The sequence below is a fragment of the Salvelinus fontinalis genome, chromosome 41 (assembly GCF_029448725.1).
Source record: "Salvelinus fontinalis isolate EN_2023a chromosome 41, ASM2944872v1, whole genome shotgun sequence".
Lineage (NCBI taxonomy): Eukaryota > Metazoa > Chordata > Actinopteri > Salmoniformes > Salmonidae > Salvelinus > Salvelinus fontinalis.
The window spans coordinates 15,259,632-15,286,726 of record NC_074705.1 but is presented as its reverse complement, the minus strand read 5'-3'; the positions used below and the strand labels follow the sequence as shown (position 1 = coordinate 15,286,726).

General features: G+C 45.4%; 1 protein-coding gene across 1 annotated transcript; it reads right to left on the bottom strand.

Moving 5' to 3' along the window:
• Positions 1 to 4,850: 4,850 nt before the first annotated feature.
• Positions 4,851 to 23,475, bottom strand: mxra5a (matrix-remodelling associated 5a). The gene is given in 11 exon segments (XM_055908559.1): positions 4,851 to 7,170; positions 7,341 to 7,483; positions 7,758 to 7,944; positions 9,583 to 10,540; positions 10,750 to 14,624; positions 16,612 to 17,095; positions 17,310 to 17,461; positions 17,761 to 17,999; positions 21,884 to 22,013; positions 22,573 to 22,786; positions 22,988 to 23,475. Coding segments are annotated over 11 exon segments (8,034 nt in total). The 5' UTR covers positions 23,046 to 23,475; the 3' UTR covers positions 4,851 to 5,576.
• Between the last annotated feature and the right edge of the window lie 3,620 nt (positions 23,476 to 27,095).

Below are 27,095 nucleotides of genomic sequence, written 5' to 3'. Positions count from 1 at the left end.
AAATACTCAAGATATAACAGACTGAGACTAGCCTCCTCTACACATAAACTACTGCAGCATAAATAGTGGAGCCTGAGACAGGAGGGGTCGGGAGACACTGTGGCCCCATCCGACGATACCCCCGGACAGGGCCAAACAGGCAGGATATAACATACATACACATACGTAGGTTGGAGTCATTAAATCTCATTTTTCAACCACTCCACAAATTTCTTGCTAACAAACTATAGTTTTGGCAAGTCGGTTAGGACATCTACTTTGTGCATGACACAAGTCATTTTTCCAACAATTGTTTACAGACAGATTATTTGACTTATAATTCACTGTATCACCATTCCAGTGGGTCAGAAGTTTACATACACTAAATGTCACAACTTCCGCCGAAGTCGGCTCCTCTCCTTATTCGGGCGGCGTTCGGCGGTCGACGTCACCGGTCTTCTAGCCATCGCTGCTCCACTTGTCATTGTTCCATTTGTTTTGTCTTGTTTCCCCGCACACCTGGTTTATATTCCCTAATCACACTACATATATAGTCCCTCTGTTTCCCCCATGTCTTTGTGTGGAATTGTTTTGTTACATGTTTAGTGTTACGCGCCAGGCTGTTCTTTCCCCGGGTACCGTGTTGAACCCAAGTGTGTTTAATTGTTTAACTTATGCAGTATTGTGACTGTTGTCGCGCTTTGCACTTTTGCCATTTGGCTGGAGGTTTTTGACGCAGTTGCGTCTGTCTGTTGTTACTTCTGCCAATTTAAGTGTGCGCCTGATCACAACTCTCCGCTCTCCTGCACCTGACTTCTTACCAGTAGCACAACCGGATACTAAAGTGCCTTTAAACAGTTTGGTAAATTCCAGAAAATGATGTCAAGGCTTTAGAAGCTTCTGATAGTCTAATTGACATCATTTGAGTCAATTGGAGGTGTACCTGTGGATGTATTTCAAGGCCTACCTTCAAACTCAGTGCCTCTTTGCTTGACATCATGGGAAAATCAAAAGAAATCAGCCAAGACCTCAGACAAAAAATTGTAGACCTCCACAAGCCTGGTTCATCCTTGGGAGCAATTTCCAAATGCCTGAAGGTACCACGTTCATCTGTACAAACAATAGTACGCAAGTATAAACACCATGGGACCACAGAGCCATCATACCGCTCAGGAAGGAGACGTGTTCTGTCTCCTAGAGATGAATGTACTTTGGTGTGAAAAGTGCAAATCAATCCCAGAACAACAGCAAAGGACCTTGTGAAGATGCTGGAGGAAACAGGTACAAAAGTATCTATATCCACAGTAAAACGAGTCCTATATCGACATAACCTGAAAGGCCGCTCAGCAAGGAAGAAGCCACTGCTCCAGAACCGCCATAAAAAAGACATACTACTGTTTGCAACTGCACATGGGGACAAAGATCGTACTTTTTGGAGAAATGTCGTCTGGTCTGATGAAACAAAAATAGAACTGTTTGGCCATAATGAACATCGTTATGTTTGGAGGAAAAAGGGGGTGGCTTGCAAGCCGAAGAACACCATCCCAACCGTGAAGCACGGGGGTGGCAGCATCATGTTTTGGGGGTGCTTTGCTGCAGGAGGGACTGGTGCACTTCACAAAATAGATGGCATCATGAATAAGGAAAATGATGTGGCTATATTGAAGCAACATCTCAAGACATCAGTCAGGAAGTTAAAGCTTGGTCGCAAATGGGTCTTCCAAATGGACAATGACCCCAAGCATACTTTCAAAGTTGTGGCAAAATGGCTTAAGGACAACAAAGTCAAGGTATTGGAGTGACCATTACAAAGCCCTGACCTCAATCCCATAGAACATTTGTGGGCAGAACTGAAAAAGTGTGTGGGAGTAAGGAGGCCTACAAACCTGACTCAGTTACACCAGCACTGTCAGGAGGAATGGGCCAAAATTCACCCAACGTATTGTGGGAAGCTTATGGAAGGCTACCCAACACGTTTGACCCAAGTTAAACAATTTAAAGGCAATGCTACCAAATACCTATTGAGTGTTTGTAAACTTCTGACCCACTGGGAATGTGATAAAATAAATAAAAGCTGAAATAAATCATTCTCTCTACTATCTGACATTTCACATTCTTAAAATGAAGTGGTGATCCTAACTGACCTATGACAGGGAATTCTTACTAGGATTAAATGTCAGGAATTGTGAAAAACTGAGTTTAAATGTATTTGGCTAAGGTGTATGTAAACATCTGACTTCAACTGTATATAGGGTGTGGCCAGGGTTTGCTTGGGGTGGTCTTGGGTTTGGCTGGCGATGCTGTGGCCTCGGTGCAAGTCCTTCAGGAGGGGGTCTTGCAGGTCTGAGAGGGTGTCTCACTGGTCTGGGAGGTTTGTCCGTTGCTCTGTTGCTTATGTCTGAGGTGCTAGGGCTACGGTTGAGGGTGACGTCCTTCACGGTCCTGGCAAAAGTTGGGATTGCTGCCTTGTAGAGGTGGACCTGGTCGTAAAGGCTGTTAAAATCCAGGGTGGAGTGGTGGGCCAGGTAGACATTAGGTTTTGAGGCACAGTCTCGCGAAATGCTTGCATTAACCCGCTGTATGGTGGCAGGGTGAAAGTATTTTCGTGGTAGCAGGGTGGAGATAACCACTTGTTCAATCACTCCATTGAGTGCTGTGGCCACCCTTTCATGCTGGGCCCTCAGGTAATTTGTGCCTGTGTGAATTATGATGTGGCTGGGGGACCCTAGTCTGTCCTCTGACAACAGCTCCAGGGCATGCCTAGTGCTTGGGCACCAGAGTTTAGCTACTTTCTGTTTGGGAAAAAGTTTATCCTCTTGAATGTATTTGTCATTTGAGTCAATGAGGAGCACAATCTCTGGCTTTTGTGTATCCTTAGTGGATATGTGGGGGTTGTCAAGAGGGCTATCAGGGGAGCTGACAGGGGGCCTGTAAGGAGGGTGTGGTCTGTTGGGTTGGTGGGTCCTGTGTTGCTTGTCCCATTGTGGTAAGGTTGTGGTCGTGGCTGAGGTGGGCTGTTCTGCTGGCTGTGAAACTCTCCTGCCATCGTTGGGCTCAAGAGTTTTCACACCTCTCACTTCACACTTCAGAGCTAATTGAAGTTGCAGCCAGGTCAGTTTTGTCCTAGCAGTTTGGTAGCTTATGTAACCGATGTGTTATGGCTAGCTAGTTAGCGGGGTGCGCGCTAATAGCGTTTCAATTGGTGACATCACTCGCTCTGAGACCTTGAAGTAGTTGTCCCCCTTGCTCTGCAAGGGCCGCGGCTTTTGTGGAGCGATGGGTAACGATGCTTCAAGGGTGACTGTTGTCTGTGTGCAGAGGGTCCCTGGTTCGAGCCCAGGTAGGGGCGAGGAGAGGGACGGAAGCTATAATGTTACACTTAGTAGCCTTATTTCTTAAGATTTATTTAACAAAATTACCTAGAGATTAGTCTTTGAATTTTTTTGTCTTCAGAAGTAGGTTCAGACTGAACATTATTCACTCAGTTTTGTGTTGGCTGGTATTTCCAGGTTCCGCTGTGTTTCTTCTGCTGGTTTTGGTTTGTTCAAATTTGATTTGCCACATGCGCTGAATACAACAGGTATTCACCTTACCGTGTAATGCTTACTTACAAGCCCTTAACCAACAATGCAGTTCAATAAATAGAATTAAGAAAATATTTACTAAATAAACTAAAGTGAATAAAAAAATAATAATAATCAAAAAGTAACAAGAAAATTACACAACAATAATGTGGCTATATACAGGGGGTACTGGTACCGAGTCAAAGTCCTTTGTAGTAATTGTTCATTCAGGTAATTTTGTCCAAAATCAAGGTTTTAGGTATGGAATTTTGATATGGATTGAAGGTTTTGATGTTGAGGTTAGTATCCTGTATAAGTCCTTGCAAAAAAATTAAAGTTTATCTACATTAATCCAACTCTATTTCTATCTTTTTACAGAAGAACTCAGGAGCCCATGAGCTCACTACCTCTCTCTCTTTCTCTCATCCCCTCTCTCTGTCATTCTCTCGCTCTCCTATGATGTCATCAGTCTCACTATCTGCATAATAGGGTATTACGTTAACTATGTTAAGAGACAGAGCAGAGTGGAGGTGGAAACGGAATATAAACACAGCAAGACAGCAGTACTTAGTGCCGATGACAATATGGTACTGTAATGGCAAAAGGACGACTTCATCTCTATAGAACTGGGACAGACAGGACCACAGGTGTGTCCAAGATGTGAGCAGCTGCCCTGGGTGGTTTCTGCTTTGTGTTTGACCTGGGTCAGTGAGAGACCGCTAAAGCCTTTATTTCTTCGATTATCTGAAACAAAAGAGGGAAGATTTATTCGGGCTCAACAGGCAAATGTACGGGCCATTCCCTGAAGAGCAGGTACATCAATAGTCAAAGAAACACATGTTCTATGTCATCCCTCTTGCAGCGGTACTGCACCACTTCAAGTTGTGAGTGGATTTCATCAATCATGAAAGCTGATTACAATTAAGTCTGTGTAGTTAAAGTGGGAATTCTTTCAGAGGGAAACCAGTGAACTAACAGGGGATTTCCCCCACACAACCAGATGGTTTTCCTTTTAGCAAGAGAGGGACCATGACTGTATAATAATTCCCAGAGCTACGTTTGAAAATGTTTACTCTTGGAAGACAGATCCCTAATCTGTCGTGACCTAGTTCTAAATTCTTACTCCCTTCCCAAATTGCACCCTATTCCCTTTGTAGTGCGCTACTTTGACCAGGTTCCATACACTACGGTTGTATCTTAAATTACATCCTATTTCCTATATAGTGCATTATTTGGGGCGCATCCATAGCCTTTTCTCAATCTTATATAAGTAATATTCTACAAGATTTCGATGGATTTTGAGCTTCTCTTTATTAAAAATGTGTAAAATTCTTTTAAAAGACAAAATAATTTAATAATGAGGGCATGTAAAAACATATTAGTATTATTTTATGTGCTGATGTTGACACCTATGAGGGTTGCAATCAGATCTAAACCATATTGCATGTACAATCATCACAGTAACGGTAATGTGTGAGTCTCACCTGTAAATAGCAGGGTTACAAGTCCTTAAAAAGACTTTTTGTTAAGATAGTAAGATGATATGGATGGTTGTGAAGCAGTTATTCAAAACCAGCCATTGTTGCTTAGGCCCCTGAAATCGTCCTCATTTCAGCAATATTGGTTCTTTTCTGTATCATTTAGAATATTTTCATTAATCGAAACATAAGAAGATATTTAGCTATGCTTATCAAAACAGTTTGACATAAATTGTCATGGTCAGCGCAGAAAATTTAAAGTCCTTCAGAGCAAAGTGTTTCTTTGATGAGTGAAAAACGGCTTTGTCACAAAATGGTTGTTGAAACGCAGCTGAAACATGGCCTTGAATGGTGTCACAGGACAGATAGAGAACAGCTACTGCATACATAGTAGCTCGTTTGTTTAGCTCCCGATTGGAAAGTGTATCTTTACCTTGCATTGACAGTGATTCAAAGGCTCTCCAACATCATGTGGATGGATGAAAAGTATCGGCTGTGCTCAGCTCCTTTGGCAGTTTCTTGGGCATATGATGAAAACCTATTTGTCTAAGGCTAATCAGAACACATGTAGATAGGCGGCTTTAGTATCGACCCCTATTACGTTCCTGGCGGTGCATTTGTAGAAGCCCTGGTCTCTCTGCGTGGGGTTCTGGATGATGAGAGAGCCTTGTGGGTGGAGGTACTTGTTGCCAAAGAGGCGTGGCTGGGCACTGACCGCTAGCCGCGTCCTATCCGGCGTCTCCCAGGCAATCTCAGCTCGGGGGATCCCCGTGGCAACACAGTTCAGCTGGACCGCCACGCCGTGGCGAGCGTATATCACGGGAGGCGGGCCATTGGTGATGCGAGGCAGGTACGCGATGACGATGACGGGCACGGAGAGCAGGGCGCTGCCGTACTCGTTGGCCGCTCGGCAGACGTAGGAGCCGCGGTCGTAGACGGACGCCTGCTGGATGGCGAGCGTTCCATTGGCCAGGACGGCGTAGCGACCGGCTCTCTGTGGCCGCCCCAGGACCACCCCACTGGGCAGGGTCCACGTCAGCCGGAGGGGGTCCCCTGTGGAGAGACAGTGGAGTTGGAGGCTCTCCCCATTCATAATACTGATGGGGGAGTTGTAGCGGTTATTGATCTCTGGTTTCCTCTCCGGGGCTAAAGTAATAGTACGTTCCACTAGCCCGGCTACATTCCTCGCCAGGCAACGGTACATACCACTCTCAGAGACAGAGGGGTTAGTGATGACCAAGGAGCCGTCAGGTCGGTGGAAGAACTTGGAGAACTGGGCACCGCTCATGAGGGGGGAACCATTAGGGAGGATCCAGGTTACTGTCGGGGGTGCTGCGCCTCCTTCAAAGGAGCAGTTCAGGGTCATGGTACCACCTACTGTTAGAGAGAGGCTCTCTGTTTTGGGCCCTCTGAGCTGCGGCCTCTCTACCATCTCTCTAACCTCCAGGTGGACCATCAGCCTGGCCTCCCCGCCCTCGTTGCGTGCGATGCAGGCCAGCTGAGCCGAGTCGGTCCCCTTCGGCGAACGTATATCCAACGTACCGTTACGATGCACCGTCATTCTGCTTCCGTAGTATGGCGCCGGGAGAATGACGTTCTCCGGTAACACCCACATGACCTGGGGGATGGGTGTCCCCACGGCCTCACAGGCCAGCATGGTGCGCTGGTCCCTTATAGCCGTCACTCTGATAGTGTTGACCATACCTCTCAGTCCGTTGATGGTTGGCGGCATCACAAGGACGTCCACCCTGGTGACTTTGCGGTCCTGGCCGGCACTGTTCCTAGCTGTGCAGGTGTAGTTACCAGCATCAAAGCCTTGTGCCTTCTGGACCACCAATGTACCATCATTATGGACCTGGTACTTATCAGAGGAGGAGGCAATGGCCCGGTTAGTGGGGGAGAGCCATGTGATGACTGGTGTCGGCTCTCCCTTGGCGCTGCACTTCAGCGACACGGTCTCCCCGTAAAGAACCCTGATGACTTCAGGGCTTTGAGTTTTGTCTCTGATGATCGGAGGGTCCGCCACCACCTTGACGTGAACCTTCATCTCATCCTTCCCTATCTGGTTCTCAGCGTAGCAGGTGTAGTCTCCTTCCTCTCTCATCCCCACGTCGTTGGCGTACAACGTCCCGTTGTCGAATACTACGTATCTGGGGGGTGGGAGGGGTTGGGTGATTGTTTGAAAATTGTACTGTGATCCTTATCGACTATGCAGTTAATGTGCTTCAATAACAGATTGTGTGTAAATACTGTATTATGTGATTCAATAAAATATTACGGTACGTGTGAAGTTAGATGTGATTCAACATATAGCAAGTACCTGCGGGTGCGGCCACCTCTAGCCCTACTATCCGTCTGTTTCAGTGTGTTGATCATGGTGCCGTCCGGCAGAGCCCAGCGGATCTCAGGGTTGGGGAGGCCAGACGCTACACAGTCCACCTTCAGGTCTCCTCCGTACATCACCTTCAGATTCAAAAATATTTCTTCTCTATCCAATCGTACATTAGACAGAAAATCAAGCCGAAATATTTGCATGACACTCACATGCAACACATTCAAATATCACATTAAGAACACCAAGTTTCTGCCCCATATGGCAACCTAACCCCTATATAGTGCCCTCTTTTTCACTAAGGCCCATAGGGCTCTGATCAAAAGTAGTGCACTGTACAGGGAATAGGGTGCCATTTGGGATGTGCCCCATTATTTACATAGAAACCTAAGACAAAAGACAGACCTTCTGACTGGCCAGCAGCTGCTTCTGCTCAATCTTGGCCGGCTTGGTCAGCACGCTAACCCTCAGAAGCATGTAGTCGTCCCCCATCTTGTTTCGGGCCACACACAGGTAGTCCCCATCATCTTTCTCCGTCATGGCCTGGATGGCCAGAGAACCGTTGGTGAACACCCTTATCCTGGGGTCGAAGCTGAACCCCCCCCCCCCCCCAACAAAAATAAGTTTTTATAACAGTATGTCCTGCTGTTAATAGCAACCATTTTAGGTATTTTTTAAATGTTTTTTCAGCTAACCTTTAGGGAATAGAAAATGTGCCCCTGTATGATTTCACAGTAAACCTTCTCATTCACGATGACATCTGATGATGATAGTTGACATACAGTGCCGTCAGAAAGTGTTCATACCCTTTGACTTATTCCACATTTTGTTGTGTTACAGCCTGATTCCAAAATGGATTCAATATATTTTTCCCCCAACTCGTCTACACACAATACCCCATAATGACAAAGTGTAAACATGTTTTTTAGAGATTTTTGCTAATATATTGAAAATAAAATACACACATATTTCATTTACATAAGTATTCACACCCTTGAGTCAATACATGTTAGAATCACCTTTGGCAGCGATTACAGCTGTGAGTCTTTCTGGGTAAGTCTCTAAGAGCTTTGCACACCTGGATTATACAATATTTGCACATTATTATTTAAATTATTCTTCAAGCTTTGTTAAATTGGTTGTTGATCATTGCTAGACAGCCATTTTTAAGTCTTGCCATACATTTTCAAGCCAATGTAAGTCTAAACTGTAATTAGGCCACTAAGGAACATTCTTGGTAAGCAACTCTAGTGTATATTTGGCCTTGTGTTTTAGGTTATTGTCCTACTGAAAGGTGAATTTGTCTCCCATTGTCTGTTGGATAGCAGACTGAACCAGGCTTTCCTCTACGACTTTGCCAGTGGTTAGCTCTATTTCTATCTCTTTCTATCATAACTTGAAAATATGAAGAGTGGTACTCAGTGATGTGTTGTGTTGGATTTTCCCCAAACATAACGCTTTGTATTCAGGACATAGAGTGAATTTCTTTGCAAACAGGATGCATATTTTGGAACATTTTAATTCTGAACAGGCTTCATTCTTTTCACTCTGTCATTTTGGTTAGTATTGTGGAGTAACTACAGTGTTGTCGATCCATCCTCAGTTTTCTCCTGTCACAGTCACCATTGGCCTCGTGGTGAAATTCCTGAGCGGTTTCCTTCCTCTCTGGCAGGAAGGACGCCTGTCTCTTTGTAGCGACTGGGTGTACTGATACACCATCCAAAGTGTAATTAATAACTTCACCATGCTCAAAGGGATATTCAACGTCTGCTTTTTAAATCTTTACTCATCTACTAATAGGTGCTCTTCTTTGCAAAGCATTGGCGGTCCCTGGCATCCCTGGTCTTTGTGATTGAATCGGTGTTTGAATTCATTGCTCGACTGAGGGACTTTATAGATAATTGTATGTGTGCGATACAGAGACACACAGACCATGCAACTTATTATGTGAGTTTTCCCATCCATAACAAATGGGTTGAATACTTATTGACTCAAGACATTTCAGCTTTTCCTTTTTTCTTTTTTAAATGTCTAAAAACATAATTCCACGCTGACATAATGGGATATTTTGTGTAGGCCAGTGACATAAAATCTCAATTTAATCCAGTTTAAATTCAGGCTGTAACAAAACAAAATGTGGAAAAAGTACTGTACAAAGCACTGTACATACAGGCAATGGCCTGTAGTGCATATTAGACAGTGAGTGAAAAAGATGCCAGAAGATGCATACCTGTACTGGGAATCCACTAGTTTCTTAGAGGGGGTCCTCCAGATGATCCTGGGCTCTGGTTTTCCTGTGGCAATGCAGTCTAGCCTCAGCAGCCCCCCATAGACCACGTCAGTCCTCTGCGGAGACGAGGAGGTAATCCTGGCCTTGGTGGAGGATGGGAGTCTCAGTACTGTCAGAATGCTGGTTCTCCTGGAGGCGCCTACCGCATTACTGGCCACACACTCATATCTCCCCGCGTCGCCTTTGCCTAGCCCACGGACGTACAGGGTCCCGTTGGGGAAGACAAATAAATGACGGCCGCTGACGAACTGCGAGGTGAGGAGCTGGACTCCGTCGGGCGTGGTCCAGCGGATGATGGGCGTAGGGGCTCCTTTGGCGGTGCAGTGGATGTAGGCCGTGCTGCCCTCGGGGAGGGACATGTTCTCATAGCGAGGTTGTTGGATGACTGGAGCCAAGGCTGCCACATGGAGACGGACAGAGACTGTATCGGCTCCCGCCACGCTGCTGCCGATACATTTATAGATCCCTCTGTCTGTGTAGCTGGCCTGGGTTATCCGGAGAGTACCGTTACCGAGGAGGTCCACGCGCTTGGGGCCAGACTGAGGGCCGGGCTGGGGGCCACTGGCTGGGTTGTCAGGGCCCGGGGCTGGGGGGGCAGTGAGGTGGACCCTGTCAGGCAGCACCCAGGTGACCCGGGGCATGGGATGTCCCTGTACCTGGCACTCCAAATCGATGCCGTCTCCGTGGTACACGGTAGCATCGCGGTAGCGTGGCTGGAGCACTCTGGGATGCTGGGCCAGGACCATCAGGGAGACCACCATCTTGTCCACGCCATACTGGTTCTGGACCATACAGAGGTACTGGCCTCGGTCCTGGGGCTGGCTGTTACGGATGATAAACGTGCCGTTGGGATGGACCTCGAATCTCTGGACCCGAGTGTTCTGGGCTACTGTCGCTCCTGCATGAATGAAAAGAACACATGTTTCAAGACATCGAGCAGATTAAAACAATGCAGATAAAGGATTACTTCTACAACATGTTGTCTGTTGACAAGAATGGAGCATAGCTTATATCATGACAAATAGGATTCTCCTTTTTTTTGTTACATTAACAGGCGGATGTTCTATGAAGAGGGGAGAACAGAAACGGAAGTACTGTTATACATACCATTGGAGACTCTCGTCCAGGAGAGGAAAGGCTTGGGCTCCCCTACAGCCACACAGGGCAGCTGTGCATCCATCTCTGCATTCACTGTCACTGTCTGCACATCCACATTGGTGATCCGGGGCTTCCCTCTTACAGCAGGTCCTGCTACGGAGGGTCTCTGACCACCTCCCGACACCCCACCTGATAACCCCTGTGTCTGGGTAGGGGTCTCTGTCCTCTGGCCCCCACTGGACGGACTCTGAGGCTTCGATGAAGACACTAATGAAGTCTGAGAAACGCTCATTGTGGTGGTGGGAGTGAGAGTGGTTGTAGTGGTCGTCTGTTTGACCATCTGGGTGTTTGTGTTTGTGACTGTCCTGTGCCTGTGGGGTGTTCTGGGTTCGGTGGTGGTTGGTTTAACACCGGTGACTGGATCAGGTCTGATGTCAGTTGACTCTAGTTTAGTAGTGGTGTGGGAGTGGGCTGGTGGTGGTTGTCTGTTGGGGTCAGATCTGGTGATTAGGATGGAGTCTCCTCTGTTGAGGATCGGGTTGTTCCTCTGGTCGGGTTGAGAGATGAGGACTCTCTCTCTGTGACTGTCTGGGATGTGGTTGGAGTTGGAGGGAGCCTCCACTGTTCTGGATGAAGGTTGGGTCCTGACCCTAGTGGATGGAATGTTTAGTACAGGGATCTGAGGCTTCACCCTAGAGGGGAAAACTACAGATGCCCTAACTGATGTGGAGGTGACAGGTGACATAGTTGGAGTAACATCCTTTGTTGTAGTAGCAGCAACAGAAACAGCAACATTTTCCACTGGTGTTCGGGCTTTGCCTGTGGTGGATGTGCTTTCTCTGATGTTATAGTGCCCATCAAAGGTTGTTCCGGGCTTAACAGTGACTGTTTTAGAAGGATCAGATCCGTGATAAGAGCTTTCAGATGTCACCGGCATTTCAGTGGTACTAACCCGAGCCTTCTCATGTTCTACCTCTTCATGAAAGGGCTCTTTTGTTGAGGCACCCGGGGCGTGTGTTGTGCCGTGTGCACTGGTTATTTCATGCCGGATAGACGGAGACACGCTGTCAATCTCTTTGACCGGCACTTTTTTAACCTCCGTCGTACCTGTTGTATATCGATTGTCTGGTGTGTTGAGCTGTCCATCTGCTAGCAGTCCCGGTCGAGTGTTGCGGTTCTCCGGGGACTTGTCAGGACTTGGAACAGGGTGAAGGTCTACGGTATCGCTGCCTCCTCTTTGTGTTGTCTCGGTTGGTTTAACTGCAGGAAGGGGGATGCTTGTAAATTTCCCCTGACTGGCTGTCGTGTGCACAACCGAGTGCTCTGGGACTAGGCTCTGAGTGTTCGGAGTCTGAGAGGCTCTTTCTGGGGCTGTTCTGTGATGACTACTCTGGGATGATTGTTTATATGTTTCTGTTAAAGAGGTTGTGGGAGACGCCAGTGGGGCTGGTGTGCTCCTGAACAGTGGTTTGGCGTGTGGTGAATGGGTGCCCTTTCGAGTTGTAGGCTTCACTGAAGGGTCAATCCTGTCTTGGTATAAAGAGACTCCTGTGTTCTCTTCGTGACTCACTCTGCCTGATGACGTTGCTTGGCTGCCCGTCGATGGAACTGCGGTATTAAACCTGTCCGTCATGCTTTTGGCCTTGTCGAACGTTTCTATTTTAATCCATGTGGCAGTGGTTGCCTTGGTAGTTGTTGGGAGCGCGTCCATAGGTGTGGCTGAGGTTGTAAAATCACTTCTCAACGGATTATTAGGCTTTGGCTTCTTTCTACCCGTATTGGGCCTTCTTCTCCTGCCCCCACCCCCATTCCTCCTCCTGGAGTTCTGGTTCCTGAGTCGAGTAGCCACCTCACCTGGAGTTTCCTTCCTCATATTCACAGCTGAAGTGAGCTCGGTTGTGGGAGAGGGAGTGGTGAGTGGAATATGGGTTATATTCGACGTTGTTTGCTGCTTTAGCTGTGCACGTGTTTCTAGTTTAGCAGTTGTGCTCTGAGTCTCAGTGAGAGAGTGATCAAATTCATCGCTCTCCGTTTCCGATTCAGAGTACCCTCTAACTGTGGTGGTGGTGAGTGATGGGTCAAGTTCAGCTCTGTCTAAATATGCGTCACCTCCTTCATTAGAGCTGTTAACAACACTGGGTTCGTTAGCGTCTTCCGCCCCCTGATTATCCTCAGATGTGGGTGAGATATCTGACTCTGTAACCGCGTCACCATCTGTAGCCAAAGCGGTGGGGGTGTTGCTTTGATTTTCTCCTTGTAAAGAATCGTGGTATGAAGAACTGGTCCAGACGTTCACACGCAGCTGACCCAGGGTCTGGGAGTGTGTGGGTGTGACTGTGTGCCTGCCTTGCGTCTCTGTGTGTGTGACAGTGTTACTGAGCTGCTGGGGAACAGATGTGACAGGCTCTGTGGCCGGCTGCGTGAAACGGGCATGATTTGTGCCTGTATCCGCATCGGAGTCTGTGGTGTAAGTAGTGTGCTGAGTGGGTGTGTGCGGTATAATAGTGGGTGTGTATGGCTCTTTCTCCTCTTCCTCGTGGAGGTCGTCTATTGATCCCTCTATGTTGTCCGGAGACTCTGTCTGCTTAGCGCTGGCTGTTGTTGTTGACTCCTGATTCGTCTTTGTGGTGAGGTGAGTTGAGCTGGGTGTCATGATAGTGTTACCCTGTCCGTTCTTGTCACGGATTTTGGCCAAAATGTCCGCCCACTTCTCCGGGTCTATATTTTTGTTTGCCACGTTAATCCTCCTCCTCGTCCCCACTGTGTTTTTCTTGTCTTCATCATTTGTCCCTGTCGTGGTTGCTTTTCTAGGTACAGCAGGTCGCCTCCATGTGTTTCTAAATGGATGTCCACCACCCCTGTTTGAACTTTGACCTCTCCGCCGATTCATTAGCTCCACACGGCTCAGGGATGAGGATGAGGAGGAAGACGAGGAAGACGAGGAGGGGACTTCCTCCTGTGCGTCCTCATTGTCCCCTGATGCCTCCTCAATGTTCTCCATGGGGGCTTTGACCCTGGTGTTGACCCCTGAAGCGGACTGTGGCCTCATTCTCCTCAGTGGTCGCATCTCTGCTCCTAACTGTCTGGTGAGAGTCACCTTAGTAGCCAGGGAATACACACCATGCTGGTTCATCGCCACACACTTATAATATCCACTGTCTGTCAGTCGACTCTCTGGGACTCTCAGAGTTCCGTTGGAATACACCAGCGCTCTAGAAGAGTTGACTCTGTGACTCACTATGCTGCTGTCAGGAAGGATCCAGTTAATCTCAGGGTCAGGAGAGCCAGACACGACACAGTTCAGAGTGAGAGGGACACCGGTGAACCCCTCTACGAGGGTAGGCGCCGTCTCATCCCCTCCAAGAGGGGGAGGACTGGAGGACTCCTCGACCGTCAGGCGGAAAGGGAGGACACTGAGGTCGTCAGAGACCTGGGCGATACAGTAATATATCCCTGAGTCTGAGTGTCCTACAGCTTTAATATCCAACCTGCCGGTGCTCGACACTGACACCCTGTTGTCTGGGCTGCTGTACGGTGCCTCCAGCTGGGTCCCGTCTGGCAGCATCCAGCGCACCCCCGTGTCTCCTGAGCTCAACACGTTACAGTCTATTACAGCAGCGCTGCCCACTACAACACTCAGCGTCGTCCTGGTAGCGTTTGTGTTCTCTATCATGACCCATGTCCTGCGTTGTCTGCGCTCCAACTCAGACTCCACGGTCTGTGTGAGGTGGGTGCTGAGGATCAGCTTGACGCTCTTCCCAGTGGACTGGGGCCTGTTCAGCTGCAGGTCCACAGAGCTCTGCATCAGCCAGGATGGTTGAGCTACCATGTTAGCTTTAACCCCTGTGTAGTACAACGCGTCTCTCTCCAGGTCTTGCCTGTACCTGGAGATCAAGAAGTTTGAGTTTATTAGAAAAAAACACATAACATAGCAGTATGAAATTAGATGCTCTATATCACGTATTGAACTCAAGGCCCATTCAATCCGGCCTGCGGGTGGTTTGATTATTATTAATGTATACAGTACCAGTCAAAAGTTTGGACACACCTACTAATCTTTCTTTATTTTTACTATTTTCTACCCTGTAGAATAATAGTGAAGACATCAAAATGATTAAATAACACATATGGAATCATGTAGTAACCAAAAAAGTGTTAAACAAATCAAAATAGATTTTATATTGGCGATTCTTCAAAGTAGCCACCCTTTGCCTCGATGACAGCTTTGCACACTCTTGGCATTCTCTCAACCAGCTTCGCCTGGAATGCTTTTCCAACAGTCTTGAAGGAGTTCCCACATATGCTGAGCACTTGTTGGCTGCTTTTCTTTCACTCTGCCGCCCAACTCATCCCAAACCATCTCAACTTGGTTGTGGTCGGGTGATTATGGAGGCCAGGTCATCTGATGCAGTACTCCATCACTCTCCTTCTTGGTCAAATAACCCTTACACAGCCTGGAGGTGTGTTTTGGGTCATTGCCCTGTTGAAAAACAAATGATAGTCCCACTAAGTGCAAACCAGATGGGATGGCGTATCGGTGCAGAATGCTGTGGTAGCCATGCTGGTTAAGTGTGCCTTGAATTCTAAATCAGTCACCAGCAAATCACCCCCACACCATCCCACTTCACGGTGGGAACCACCCATGCGAAATCATCCGTTCACCTACTCTTCGTCTCACAAAGACACAATGGTTGGAACCAAAAATCTAACATTTATACTCATCAGACCAAAGGACAGATTTCCACTGGTCTAATGTCCATTGCTCGTGTTTTTTGGCCCAAGCAAGTCTCTTCTTCTTATTTGTGTCCTTCAGTAGTTGTTTCTTTGCAGAAATTTGACCATGAAGGCCTGATTCACGCAGTCTCCTCTGAACAGTTGATGTTGAGATGTGTCTGTTACTTGAACTCTGTGAAGCATTTATTTGGGCAGCTATTTCTGAGGCTGGTAACTCTAATTAATTTATCCTCTGCAGCAGAGGTAACTCTGGGTCTTCCTTTCCTGTGGCGGTCCTCATGAGAGCCAGTTTCATCATAGCGCTTGATGGTTTTTGCGACAGCACTTGAAGAAACTTTAAAAGTTCTTGAAATTTTCCAAACTGATTGGCTCAAGCGCATTAAGAAGGAAAGAAATTCCACAAATTAACAAGGCACACCTGTTAATTGAAATGCATTCCAGGTGACTAACTCATGAAGCTGGTTGAGAGAATGCCAAGAGTGTGCAAAGCTGTCAAGGCAAAGGGTGGCTACTTTAAAGAATCAAATATAAAATATATTTTCATTTGTTTAACACATTTTTGGTTACTACATTTTCTACATCTACAATGTAGAAAATATTAAAAATAAAGAAAAACCCTGGAATGAGTAGGTGTGTCCAAACTTTTGACTGGTACTGTACATTTATTTATTTTTGTGGGAAAAAAACAATCTCAATCAATATTTAAATTGACTAAAACCAAATCAAGACTGTGTAGAAATGATAATAGACCTACATTTACAGTCTATTCACTCTGTCCAGCTAGCTAACAGTCATCGAAACGAAAGCTAGACAGTCAGGGAGCATCGGAAAATAGAGTGAGGACAATTTTTGGCACATTTTGATGGCAAGGAAATACAATACATTTTAAGTGTGGCCCTCCGGAACTCAGTCAAGACTGAATGCGGCCCTTGGGGAAAATGAGTTTGACAACTGTGCTCTGTATTGAGGACCAATCTGAAATGAACAAATAAAATCACATATGGGCAAATCCTAACTTCCACAAGCGTTCACGTGCATTGATCTCAATGCATGACTAAGTGAAAATGTTACTCCAAGTAGAAGTTGGAATTTGGCCCATAATGATCAGTTAAAAAGCGGTTTCTTAATCCAGCCTACCTGTAGCTGGGCACCGGCTCCTTAGTCAGCATGATCTCTCTCTGCAGGTGAGCGGGCGTGTCGCTATAGTAGGCGATCAGCTTCCAGAGTCTCTCATAATTGTCCCTGTTGATGGGACACTCCAGATCCACGGAGATACTCACATTAGAGGCCAGCTGCAGAGGGTTGACCTGCTCCCAGCTGACCTTAGACAACTCTCTGCGGGGCTCTCCGACGCTGCACTCCAGATCCACTTTGTTCCCATGTTCGTCCGTCAGGCCTAAGGTAATGTTGCCAAATGGCCCCTTGAACTCCTCCAGGGTCATGACCTCGGTCTCTGTGTCCTCTGGGGTGGTAGGTCGATCAGGGGAGGTGATAACGGGGCTGGAGCAGCCCAGTGTGTCCAGGCCCAGGACTTCTTTCATTCGTAAGTTCTTTGGGGAGTAACACATAAGGCAGAGCTGACCTCCTGGGTAGGCCCTGTCCTTTTTACACTTCAGCACACCTATAAAGAAAGGAAGACGAGAGGGAACATTAACATCATTATCCGATGTTTGGAATTCCGAGTGTGAAGGTTGGTTAGGTTTTGGACATACATTTTCAAGGCACAAATGTGTAAAATGACAGCTGCATTATGCTTTGAGCATTGATCCAATTGTATCTGCCATCACTGACAAATACGTACATTCACTGAGTAGCTGGTAAATAAAATACATAACCTGGTGAGTTTTTGTCCCAGTCGGGGAACCACTTCATCCTGCAGTCACATGTCCAGGGGTTCCCATGCAGGAAGAGGTTCTCCAGCTGGGGCATTCCTCCCAGCAGCTTCTGGGGCAGCGAGGTCAGCCTGTTCTCCGACAGGTACAGGTGCCTGATGAATCGATAAGGAGACAGGAGGGACATTATAACGTTAGCTTCAAACATCTTGGCTCCATCTCAATTCCTCCTTCCGTGATTCCTCACATCCTATTTCCTTGCCTCATTTTCAACTGCCTTAGAGAAGGTCCCACCCCTCTGTCCTTCTACAATGGGTTTTGAGAAGACGGTGAGGAGAGAGGACGCAAAGAATCGAGGAAAGATGAATTGAGAAAGTGCCCGATACTAAGATAAAACTGATAAAATATTGTCCAGAGCATTATGGGTACTGTAGTTCATCATGCTCGGCTTCACCTGAGGGTGGAGACGTGGAAGTGTCCCATCATGGAGAAGGTGGAAAAGGTAGAGGGGTGGAGCTGCTGCAATCTGTTCCCCTCCAGCTGTAGGAGACGTAGGGAGGTGAGACCCTGAAAGGTGTCTGGTTGAATGAACTCCAGATGGTTGTGGTCCAGGTGGAGTCTGGTCAAAGACCACAGACCCTGGAGAGTGTGTCTGTTGATCTCCTTCAGTTTGTTATAGCTCATCTTCAGCATCTGAGAGGAAGAAAGGCAGAGGTAAGGGAGTTATCATCCTAATAGAATAGAGCAGGGTTTCCCAAACTTCAAATAACTAACTCATCATCAAGCTTTGATTATTTGAAAACAGCTGTGTAGTTCTAGGCCAAAATAACTAAACGTGCACTCAGGGGGGCCCCAGGGTGCAGGACCGAGTTTGGGTAACTCTGGAATAGATTATAGTAAAATAGAGTAGAATATAATAATAGAATGGAACAATTGCCTGGTACTATACTGTATAACCTACTTTACAGTACTGAGGTGATATTTCATGTTAATCAACATTTCCTGTTTATTACTGGAAGCATAGCCACGAGCTGCTCAATGACACAAGCCTACCAGACGAGCTAAATTACTTCTATGCTCGCTTCGAGGCAAGCAACACGGAAGCATGCATGAGAGCATCAGCTGTTCCGGATGACTGTGTGATCACGCTCTCCATAGCCAATGTGAGTAAGACCTATAAACAGGTCAACTCACAGACGTAGTACCTGGACGTGTACTCCAAGCATGCGCTGACCAACTGGCAAGTGTCTTCAATGACATTTAGACTTCCGACCCATAGCACTCACATCTGTAGCCATGAAGTGCTTAATAAGGCTGGTAATGGCTCACATCTACACCATTATCCCAGAAACCCTAGACCCACCATAATTTGCATACCGCCCCAACAGATCAACAGATGATGCAATCTCTATTGCACTCCACACTGCCTTTTCCCGCACTTTCCCACCTGGACAAAAGGAACACCTAGGTGAGAATGCTATTCATTAGCTACAGCTCAGCGTTCAACAACATAGTACCCTCAAAGCTCATCACTAAGCTAAGGACACTGGGACTAAACACCATCCTCTGCAACTGGATCCTGGACTACCTGACGGGCCGCCCCCAGGTGGTAAGGGTAGGTAACAACACATCCGCCACGCAGATCCTCAACACGGGGGCCCCTCAGGGATCCGTGCTCAGTCCCCTCCTGTACTCCCTGTTCACTCATGACTGCATAGCCAGGCACGACTCCAACACCATCATTAAGTTTGCCGACAACGATGAGACAGCCTATACAGAGGAGGTCAGAGACCTGGCCGTGTGGTGCCAGGATAACAACCTCTCGCTCAACGTGATCAAGACAAAGGAGATAATTTGGACTACAGGAAAAGGAGAACCAAGCACACCCCCATTCTCATCGACGGGGCGGTAGTGGAGCAGGTTGAAAGCTTCAAGTTCCTTGGTGTCCACATCACCAACAAACTAACATGGTCCAAGCACACCAAGATAGTCGTGAAGAGGGCATGACAAAGCCTATTCCCCCTCAGGAGACTGAAAAGACTTTGCAGAGCCTCAAAAAGTTATACAGCTGCACCATTGAGAGCATCCTGACTGGTTGCATCACTGCCTGGTATGGAAACTGCTCGACCTCCGACCGCAAGGCACTAGTGCGTAGTGCGGTAGTGCGTACGGCCCAGTACATCACTGGGGCCAAACTTCCTGCCATCCAGGACCTCTATACCAGGCGGTGTCAGAGGAAGGCCCTAAATATTGTCAAAGACCCCAGCCACAGACTGTTCTCTCTAATACCGCATGGCAAGCGGTACCAGAGTGCCAAGTCTAGGACAAAAAGGCTTCTCAACAGTTTTTACCCCCAAGCCATAAGACTCCTGAACAGGTAATCAAATGGCTACCCGGACTATTTGCAGTGTCCCCCCCCCCCCCCCCCTCCCCCCAGCCCCTCTTTTTACACTGCTGCTACTCTCTGTTTATTATCTATGTATAGTCACTTTAATTCTACCCACATGTACATATTACCTCAAATACCTGGACTAACCGGTGCCCCCGCACACTGACTTTGTACCGGTACCCCCTGTATATAGCCTCGCTACTGTTATTTTACTGCTGCTCTTGAATTATTTTTTATTTTATTTTTTACTTAACCTGTTGGGGATGGGGGCGCTGTTTAGACTATTTATGCTAATGTGGCTAATTTTTTAAACGGCTTCCCACAAAATCCTTGATCGTACAATATGCATATTATTATTATTATTGGATAGAAAACAGTCTATAGTTTCTATAGGAGTTGAAATTTTGTCTCTAAGTGGAACAGAGCCCATTCTACAGCAATTTCCCTGACATGGAGTCAGATTTGAGAAACGTTGGCCACTTTTCTGAAGTCATTTAAACGGGCACTGTCGTTGCTATGACTATACGGACACTTCTTACGTCTTCCCCTGGATGCCTTTACGTGATGACGATTCCAACGGGCTCGATTGCTCGTTCACAGGCACTACAAATGAAAAAAACCTTTAGCTAGCAAGTCTTTTCTTGCTGCGTAACGCGCGTGGAAGACACCGACCCTCTCCTGTTCCAAGCATTAGTTTAGCCTGTTATATTTCTCCGGTCATCTTTTCACTCGTTATAGGAGTTACAAACATCACAAAGTAGTTAATTTAAAGCGTTTTATAGCAATTTATATCCGTTTAGTGCGATTTTGGGACATTTATTTTTGCAACGATGTGAAAAGTTGGGAACGCTTTTCAGTTCATCCCGAACGTAGTTGACATTTCCACATGGCAAGAGGACAGCTTTCCACCAAAAGACGATTTCTCCCAAGAAAGGATCCTTTGCCCAAGATACTGATGGAAGAACAGCTCAAGGTAGGACATTTTTATTATGATAAATCGTGTTTCTGTCGAAACATTTTAGTGGCTTAGGACGCCATGTTTTTTGACGTAGCTTCGCTTGGCGCAAACTGTATTGAAAAGTAAGGATAAATTAAAAAATGTAATAACGCAATTGTATTAAGAATTAAATTGTCTATCAATCCCTGTCCACCCTATATTTTTTAGTCACGTTTATGAGTATTTATGTATAAGAGTAGATCACTGTCTAAGTGGCGCAAGGACAAATTCTGACCAGCTGAGTTACATTTCACATTGTCTAACCATGATTTTGGTGGCTAAATATAAACATTTTCGATCAAACTGTATATGCATGTTGTAATGTGATGTTACAGGAGTGTCATCGGAAGAATTCTGAGAAGGTTAGTGAAAAAATTAATATCTTTTGGCGATGTTGACTTTTATCGCTCACTTTGGCTAGAATCAATGCTGGGCTGCTAATTGCTATGTGCTAAGCTAATATAACGATTTATTGTGTTTTCGCTGTAAGACACTTAGAAAATCTGAAATATTGTCTGTATTCACAGGATCTGTGTCTTTCGATTCGTGTATGCTGTGTATTTTTACGAAATGTTTGATGATTAGTAGTTAGGTAAACACGTTGCTCATTGTAATTATTCTAGTCCATTTGTGATGGTGGGTGCAATTGTAAACTATGCCATATACCTGAAATATGCACTTTTTTCTAACAAAACCTATCCCATACCATAAATATGTTATCAGACTGTCATCTAATGAGTTTTTTTGTTGGTTAGGGGCTATAAATATCTTAGTTTAGCCGAATTGGTGATGGCTACTGGTGTTGGTGGACAAATAAAAGATGGTGGAATATGCTAATGTGTTTTTAGGTAATAGATGTACATCTTTACATATTGTGTCTTCCCTGTAAAACATTTTAAAAATCGGAAATGTTGACTGGATTCATAAGATCTGTGTCTTTCATTAGCTGTATTGGACTTTAATGTGTGAAAGTTAAATATTTTAAAAAAATATTTTTTTTGAATTTCGCGGCACTGGTTTTTCAGTGGGGGGGGGGGGGGTGTGCCGCTAGCGCCACGCTGATCCTAGACAGGTTAACACTTATTTTTCTTAAAACTGCATTGTTGGTTAAGGGCTTGTAACTAAGCATTTCACTGTAAGGTCTACACCTGTTGTATTCGGCACATATGACAAATAACATTTGATTTGTACCTGTAAGGACATGAGATCCCTGAAGGCCCCGTTGGGAATGTTGTGGAGATCGTTCCCATGCATCAACAGAAGCTCCAGCTTCCTCAACCCAGCCAGAGAGGTCTGGGTCACATGGTTTATGGTGTTAAACCTACAGGAAACAACGACGACACAAGCAATTCATGACTGACTATTAACTTACTTGACATGTTCTTTGTGGAGCGACGTGCCTTCGTTTCTGACTGTATAAGAAGAAATGGCTAAAGACACGGCTGAACATAAATCAAAACATTGTCACTAAAGGTGGCAGATGGCAACATATACAGTGGGTGGGCCTTTCTGTTATTTTTAAGAAATAGCTCATATGTAAAATGACTCAGTAAAAAGCATGGGGTATATAATAAGCATAGAATAAGATTACATCAGACTTCACTGTAGGCATATTGCATTATGCACATTTACTTGTGACTTGCAGAGAGATTAATTTCAGGCACATGCTCAGCACATGTACTTAACTGTAAACAATTCTAAAGGCCTCTAATTGTATTGGCCTACAATGCACATGCATAAATACAAATCGTATACTTTATGCACTTCACATTTTACACATACTGCACGTCTATAGGTATAAGTTATTGTGCACGACGCTTGTTTTTTAGGACTATGGTCTCATTGCGGGTCATTGAATAAAGTCAATCCAGCAGGCTTACCCCAGGTTCATGCGCTCCACTTGTCTGGGTATGCCGGCGGGCACCGCGAGCAGGGAACGGAACGTGCAGTGCACCTCTGTGGCCTGAGGACACGTGCACTGGCGCGGGCAGGGGAGACTTGTAACTGGCACCATCAGCAGGGACAGTATCAATATGAATGCGGCGGGACAATCCATCTTCAGCTGCGCATCCATCCACCACAAAGTGTTCCTACCTCCTATCACTGGAGGGTTACAGATTCATTATTGGCTCATTTCAGTAGTACCCAAACACAAATGAAAAGGTGAGCTCTGACAAAACACTTCACTGTAGAGAAAATCGTTTTGACTATGCGCGAAATTAGTGACCTCTGTATGAACGCATCTTTACGCACATCAAACATGGTATGACCTGAACCGAAAGGAAAATATGAAACATCTCACCTTAGATTGTTTTATAAACTTTTATTTAGATCCAGAGTCACTGTATCCCATTTTACCATGGCTTTGGTGTCTCCTCAACGCCACTCCTCACGAAGCGCATAACTCCATAGTTATACAGTCCTATAATGACAAACTCCCCAAAGAATAAAATAGTTACAACAAATTCCGATGTAAAATCCGTAGACAGAAATGCGCACAGGGCTTCGATAGACTGTTTGAAGTATCCGTTTAGTTTCGTGTGTAGCCCCTTGAGAAACTTTGCAAATAAAATGTAACTTCTGCCCAAAACTGTAAAGTGCAGGATGCGCCTTCCATCGACAGCGAGGGGTGAGTGAATGGCTAATCGTTTCCAACATACAGCCAGTCTCGAGAAGCAGAAGGACCCAAGGAGGGGTAATAAAGTGAGAGAGACGTAAGAGACGGCAACTGCTGAAATCGGCTACAGTAGGTCGTTACAATAAGGATATCGTTTTTCCATTGACAGTTGGCCACTTCCAGGAATCGCTGTTTTGAGACTTTATCTTCATTAAATTCATGAATTCATTTATAAAAATTAAGGCAGATACCACAGGCTACTTATTTTCTCTGTTGTACTTCTCTACTGTAGACCATCATGTGAGGTTACCTACTAAGTTAAGGGAGCAGACAGACCAAGGTCAAGTTTATGTTGGTTTTACAGCCCTGTCATTTAACATCTCCCCCTCCACCACACAACACACACAGTACTGTATCAGCAAGCACGTTTCATTTGCAAGCATTCCAGGAACCACAAACAGTATGTCACACTGGCCAATCTATCCCCATATCCCCTTAGTTGATTTGGTGTTAATAGGACAGCATTTTAGAACACACAAATCAGATCAAGTGTGTGTGTGTGTGCTTGTAGGGTGAGGTCTATATAAAAGTTCAGAAAACCTGATCCCTGGGGACTGACCTCACAATAATCCTTTAACCCACCAATGAGAAGCCTTGTGGCTGAAGGAGGCAGCGGACCCTATTGACCTGCTGTGTGTGATCATGTCAACCTTGAGGAGCGAAGAGTTCAAAGTTTCCCAGGGGGTCAGAGAGCTGAGAAGCCTGTGTGTTTATTTAAATTATACCTACCCCTCATAGAATAATTACTAGTCCATACCTTTTGCCAAGAGTGGAAAGATATCATTGTGAATTATGGCTGTACACTTGCATTACTTTGCCTTATGCAAGTTAATACAAAAAGTGTTATCTCTTAACATGCCATTCATATTACTTTTGGCTTTCTAGTGTAGAAGTAGATACAGCATAATTAAAACTCATAACTTGTATTTGGCATTTTTATTTTAAAATCCAGTGCTATGCCGAAGGCGGGGAAAATACACTGTATTTACGATACACAAAGAAATCTCCTGCAGAAAGGTATTTTGCTTGTTTAATTAAAATAATTGTGTTTATTTAAGAAACCCCAAGTGGGTTAATTGTGTTTAATCTTTGAAACAGGACTTGTTCCTTAGTCTCTCTCTCGTGCACACTTGCGCTCGCTCTCTCGCTAAAGCATCGACCACAACAGGCATTCAGTTAGCTGAGTAAACAACATCAACATCTACCCTGAGACAGAATCCATGAACCCCTTAGGAAAGCTTTAATGATGGTTCATTATAGAATAACTAAGATGTTATTAAGGAGAGGGGAAATCTATCGCTTTGTTGAAGAAGAAAACACAGTAGCAAACATAAAGGCCATTATATACTATCATTAAGCACAGTGGGATGATTAGCATTAGAGCATTATAATGAATAAATCAAACTTACAAAACCTGATCCCTGGGGACTGACCTCACAATAATCCTTTAACCCACCAATGAGAAGCCTTGTGGCTGAAGGAGGCAGCGGACCCTATTGACCTGCTGTGTGTGATCATGTCAACCTTGAGGAGCGAAGAGTTCAAAGTTTCCCAGGGGGTCAGAGAGCTGAGAAGCCTGTGTGTTCGACCAACCGCCTGAGATATATGTCAGACCGTGATCCTGTCCTGACATCCATCATCATGTCACTTCAACAGCCAATAGCACACAGCTGCACCAAAGCCACATGTAGGTGTGGCCAATATCAAAGTGCCAAGAGGGGGACCTAAAGTACAGAGTCACCTCGGTCAAGCACCACACACATTGCGTCATCTTGAGAAGCTGGTCCAAAAGTCAGATCGCTTGTGCAAGATATCCTCTAAAGAGCGTACATACACATGTAGCAGATTCCATTTGATGAGGGTTAATGTTCTGGGATTTCCGCTCTGGAGATATGTAAAAGAAGATGAGAAATGTATCATGAAATTAATACCCTTTGCCAAGAGTGGAAAGATATCATTGTGAATTATGGCTATACACTTGCATTACTTTGCCTCATGCAAGTTAATACAAAGTGTTATCTTTTAACATGACATTAATATTATTTTTGGCTTTCTAGTGTAGAAGCAGATACAGCATAATTAAAACTCATAACTTGTATTTGGCATTTTCATTTTAAAATCCAGTGCTATGCCGAAGGCGGGGAAAATACACTGTATTTACGATACACAAAGAAATCTCCTACAGAAAGGTATTTTGCTTGTTTAATTAAAATAATTGTGTTTATTTAAGAAACCCCAATTGGGTTAATTGTGTTTACAGTGTTTAATCTTTGAAACAGGACTTGTTCCTTAGTCTCTCTCTCGTGCACTCTCGTGCGCTCTCTCGTGCACACTTGCGCTCGCTCTCTCGCTAAAGCATCGACCACAACAGGCATTCAGTTAGCTGAGTAAACAACATCAACATCTACCCTGAGACAGAATCCATGAACCCCTTAGGAAAGCTTTAATGATGGTTCATTATAGAATAACTAAGATGTTATTAAGGAGAGGGGAAATCTATCGCTTTGTTGAAGAAGAAAACACAGTAGCAAACGTAAAGGCCTTTATATACTATTATTAAGCACAGTGGGATGATTAGCATTAGAGAATAATAATGAATAAATAAAGCTTACAAATCGAGGCAGATTGGCAACAGATAAGTTATTGTCCATGCCATATTTGACATGACAACACAGTAGTGTGTCAGGCACGTGAAGGGGTTCTCATGTATGTTCTGTTGTCTTGGTTTGGAATTGTTCACTTCCTGATTTGACTGAATTAAAATCAGTCTACCCTGGTATTTAGTCTTCATCTTTGTCCACGTATCACTGAGCCATCAATAGGTAAAAAAACTCCATCCATACGATGGCCATAAAAAAAGTAAGGGACTTATTTGTCTCGCCCTGGCAGATACCCATAGGGGCGTAGAGGTCAACTGAGCTAGACCAGTCATACACCATGACTGTGTTTGTGTGTTGAATAGACTTACAGAGAGAGTTCGGATCTGATGGATGCCAGACTATTCTAGTTCCTCGCCGTGGCAGCAGTGTGGATGGATACAGAGGTATTGTGAATGAGCGGACGTACTGTACCCAACAAGGCACCATGACGAACGATCCAGAACATAAACCAAGGGGGAGTGTCTTTTTTCACCGGGACATATGGCTCTCGTATGTGTCCTAGTTACAGTATTCAGAATTACTCAGAAATAAGACTATCTTTGTGTCTCACTGGCTGCGTGTCTGAAATGGCACCCTATTCCCTATATTGTGCACTTATTTTGGCCAGAGCAGTGCAGATCTTTAGGCCAGAGCCTAGGCCTTAGGAATAGGGTGATGTTTTGACACTGTCAACGCATGGAAAAAGCCTGTTAGAACTAGAAGTCTTTCGTAGGCTGGCCAAATGTAGCGCACTATACTGTAGGTAATAGGGTGAGATTGTCTTGTTAGAGCAGAATAATTCTCTTAGAGGCTACTGAAAGTTTGGATTGAGCTCGGACATTACACGAACACCAGGGGAGAGGGGTGGGAGGCGAATGCTTGGAAAGAGACATGAAATCCTGCAGTCTGCAGTCTCATACCTTTTCGTTGTTCCAATGTCATGATGTTGACAGGGCCAGAAAAGGATCGATGACCTGTGCTATCCTTCAAGTCTTGAAGTAGATCTTCAGGGAAAGACCATGTGTATGGTTGAAACAGAGTCCAGACAAGACCTTGATTCAACACTGTATAGCTGTGCTTGATTGAG